The sequence below is a fragment of the Phascolarctos cinereus genome, unplaced genomic scaffold (assembly GCF_003287225.1).
Source record: "Phascolarctos cinereus isolate Bilbo 61053 unplaced genomic scaffold, phaCin_HiC Scaffold_9;HRSCAF=440, whole genome shotgun sequence".
Taxonomy (NCBI): Eukaryota; Metazoa; Chordata; class Mammalia; order Diprotodontia; family Phascolarctidae; genus Phascolarctos; species Phascolarctos cinereus.
In genome coordinates this window covers 62,120,941-62,122,978 of record NW_027556402.1, presented here as the reverse complement: position 1 = coordinate 62,122,978, position 2,038 = coordinate 62,120,941, and the positions used below count along the sequence as shown (strand labels likewise).

Genomic DNA, 2,038 nt, shown 5'->3' with positions numbered 1-2,038 from the left:
TTTACATATGCATGATTGTTGGATAAGATAGGATAGATATTATCAGCTCAGAAATAACCCTATAGTCCAGTGTGAGTGGAAAAAAAAAAAGACTATTAGACAATTGAATATACCTTCCCTGGTAGATTGGGGTCATACTGAAAGCTTTTAATGTCGTTCTGATGAATCTGTCTTCTCATACTAGGAGCTATTGAAAATGTCTAAGTATAAAATCACACGGATAGACATGTACCTTAAGATAAGAGCTGGGCGGTTTGGTGGTCAGCTATGGCAGGTGTTTGGGCCAGGCGACTGCAGGCTGCGATGTGGCACCAGGCGCTGCTACTCCGGCTCTGGCTGGCTTTGGCTTCAGTGGAGGGGCTTTACTTCCACATCGGAGAGACGGAGAAACGCTGCTTCATCGAGGAAATCCCCGAGGAGACCATGGTTATCGGGAATGACCGCACGCAGGCATGGAATAAACAGACAGAGACCTTCCTGCCTTCCACCTCCGGGCCGGAGATGCATGTGGAAGTAAAGGATCCGGTTGGAAAGGTAATGTTATCACGGCGGTGTGATTCAGAAGGCCAATTCACCTTTACCTCCCATGCCCCAGGTGACCACCAGATCTGTCTGTACTCCAATTCTACTCGAATGATCATCTTTGCCGAGGGCAAAGGAAGGGTACATCTGGATGTACAGGCTGGCGAGCATACCAACAATTACCCTGAAATTGCTGCTAAGGATAAATTAACAGAACTACAACTCCGTACCCGCCAGTTGCTTCATCAGGTGGAACAGATCGGAAAGGAGCAGAATTACCAAGTGTATTGTGAGGAGTGCTTGCATATGACCAGCGAGAGCGCCAACCAGAGAGTGCTATGGTGATCCATTGCTCAGACTCATCCTCATCCTCATTGGCATCAGGCAGATACCACGCCTCAAACGTTTCTTTGAGGCTAAAAAGCTGTTATAAAGTTCTTTCCTGTACAACCCCGTTCCTTTCATCCCACTTACTCGGTACTTTCCCTCTTTAACACCCTGGCTGCTTGGATTTGGGATGAAAAAAAAAATTGAGAATATATGCACCTTTAGTTCCATGGCAGTCACACCAATTAGGCTGAGGTTAATAGCCACCGGACTACATAGAAACTATCCCCATCTCCCCCCAATGAAGGTCATAGGATTCTGGTTAAAGCCTACACAAAAATCCTTCTGTACTCTGGGGAAGAGCTTGAGCTAATCAGAACACAGTCTTGATTTCATGGTGTGCCTTTTTCCTTGTCCAGTCATCTCTCCTAGCCCACTGATTAAGTACATAAGCAAAGGCCACTCACCAGTTTCCTTAATTTCTGATTTTCTTTTATTGTGCCTATGATGTGTATAACTGAAGTGCCACGAATAGGACACTCTAACCTCACTACTGTCTAGTTACTCCTGGCTTCACTGAGATGATCTGTGACAGTAAAGAAGTTGGTAAGTCTTGGATACCAAAGGAATGAGATTTTTTTAAACACAACAAATATTTTTAACGTGTGTATTTTATCCTTCATATCTGAAATGTCACTGCCTGTGTGTCAGAGTGGTTCAAAAGATCAATGCAGAACTGACAGTCTTCAGTACTGTCTATCTGTACATATTTTTTTTATAATTACTGTGGCAGCCCTAAGACTCTTCAATGAAAGTAGGGACTCAAGCTGACATTTCAGCCTATTGCTAGTGAGGCCTTGCCTCTAAGTCATGCACAGGCCCCTTCAGACACTTGAGCCCCTTACATATATGAAGGGGATGTGAAGTTAAGGTAGGAAGCTGTGGAGTGAGCAGTTGGAGGCAGTCAATTTTCTTTCCTTTTTCTCTCTTCACCTCACAGAGCTGCAAATTGTTAAATTTTATTTAAGATACAGCAAATATTTTCTCCATGGGTCCCAGATTCAGTTATTTCTATGGATTTTCCAGTGCAATAAAATCTGTTCTGGTAACTTGAAAAAAAAAGATAATTATTTTGAAATTTATGTGGAAGATAGATTGGAAAGAGGAGAGAGGGAAAAGAGTGAAATCA

At 43.2% G+C, this 2,038-nt stretch overlaps 1 protein-coding gene across 2 annotated transcripts; it reads left to right on the top strand.

The window, feature by feature from the left end:
* Positions 1-267: 267 nt before the first annotated feature.
* On the top strand, positions 268-867 carry LOC110195652 (transmembrane emp24 domain-containing protein 4-like). 2 transcript variants are annotated; one of them, XM_020968484.1, is made up of 2 exons: positions 268-663; positions 796-867. In XM_020968484.1, exons 1-2 carry the CDS (start codon positions 268-270, stop codon positions 865-867), a joined length of 468 nt encoding a protein of 155 aa, XP_020824143.1. The 2 variants fall into 2 exon arrangements, with proteins under 2 accessions (XP_020824143.1, XP_020824142.1); XM_020968483.1 differs by having other exon boundaries at positions 268-867.
* Positions 868-2,038: the final 1,171 nt, after the last annotated feature.

Bases quoted from the DNA above. Each gene is read 5' to 3' on its own strand.
- LOC110195652 (XM_020968483.1), top strand. From the start codon at position 268: ATGGCAGGTGTTTGGGCCAGGCGACTGCAGGCTGCGATGTGGCACCAG.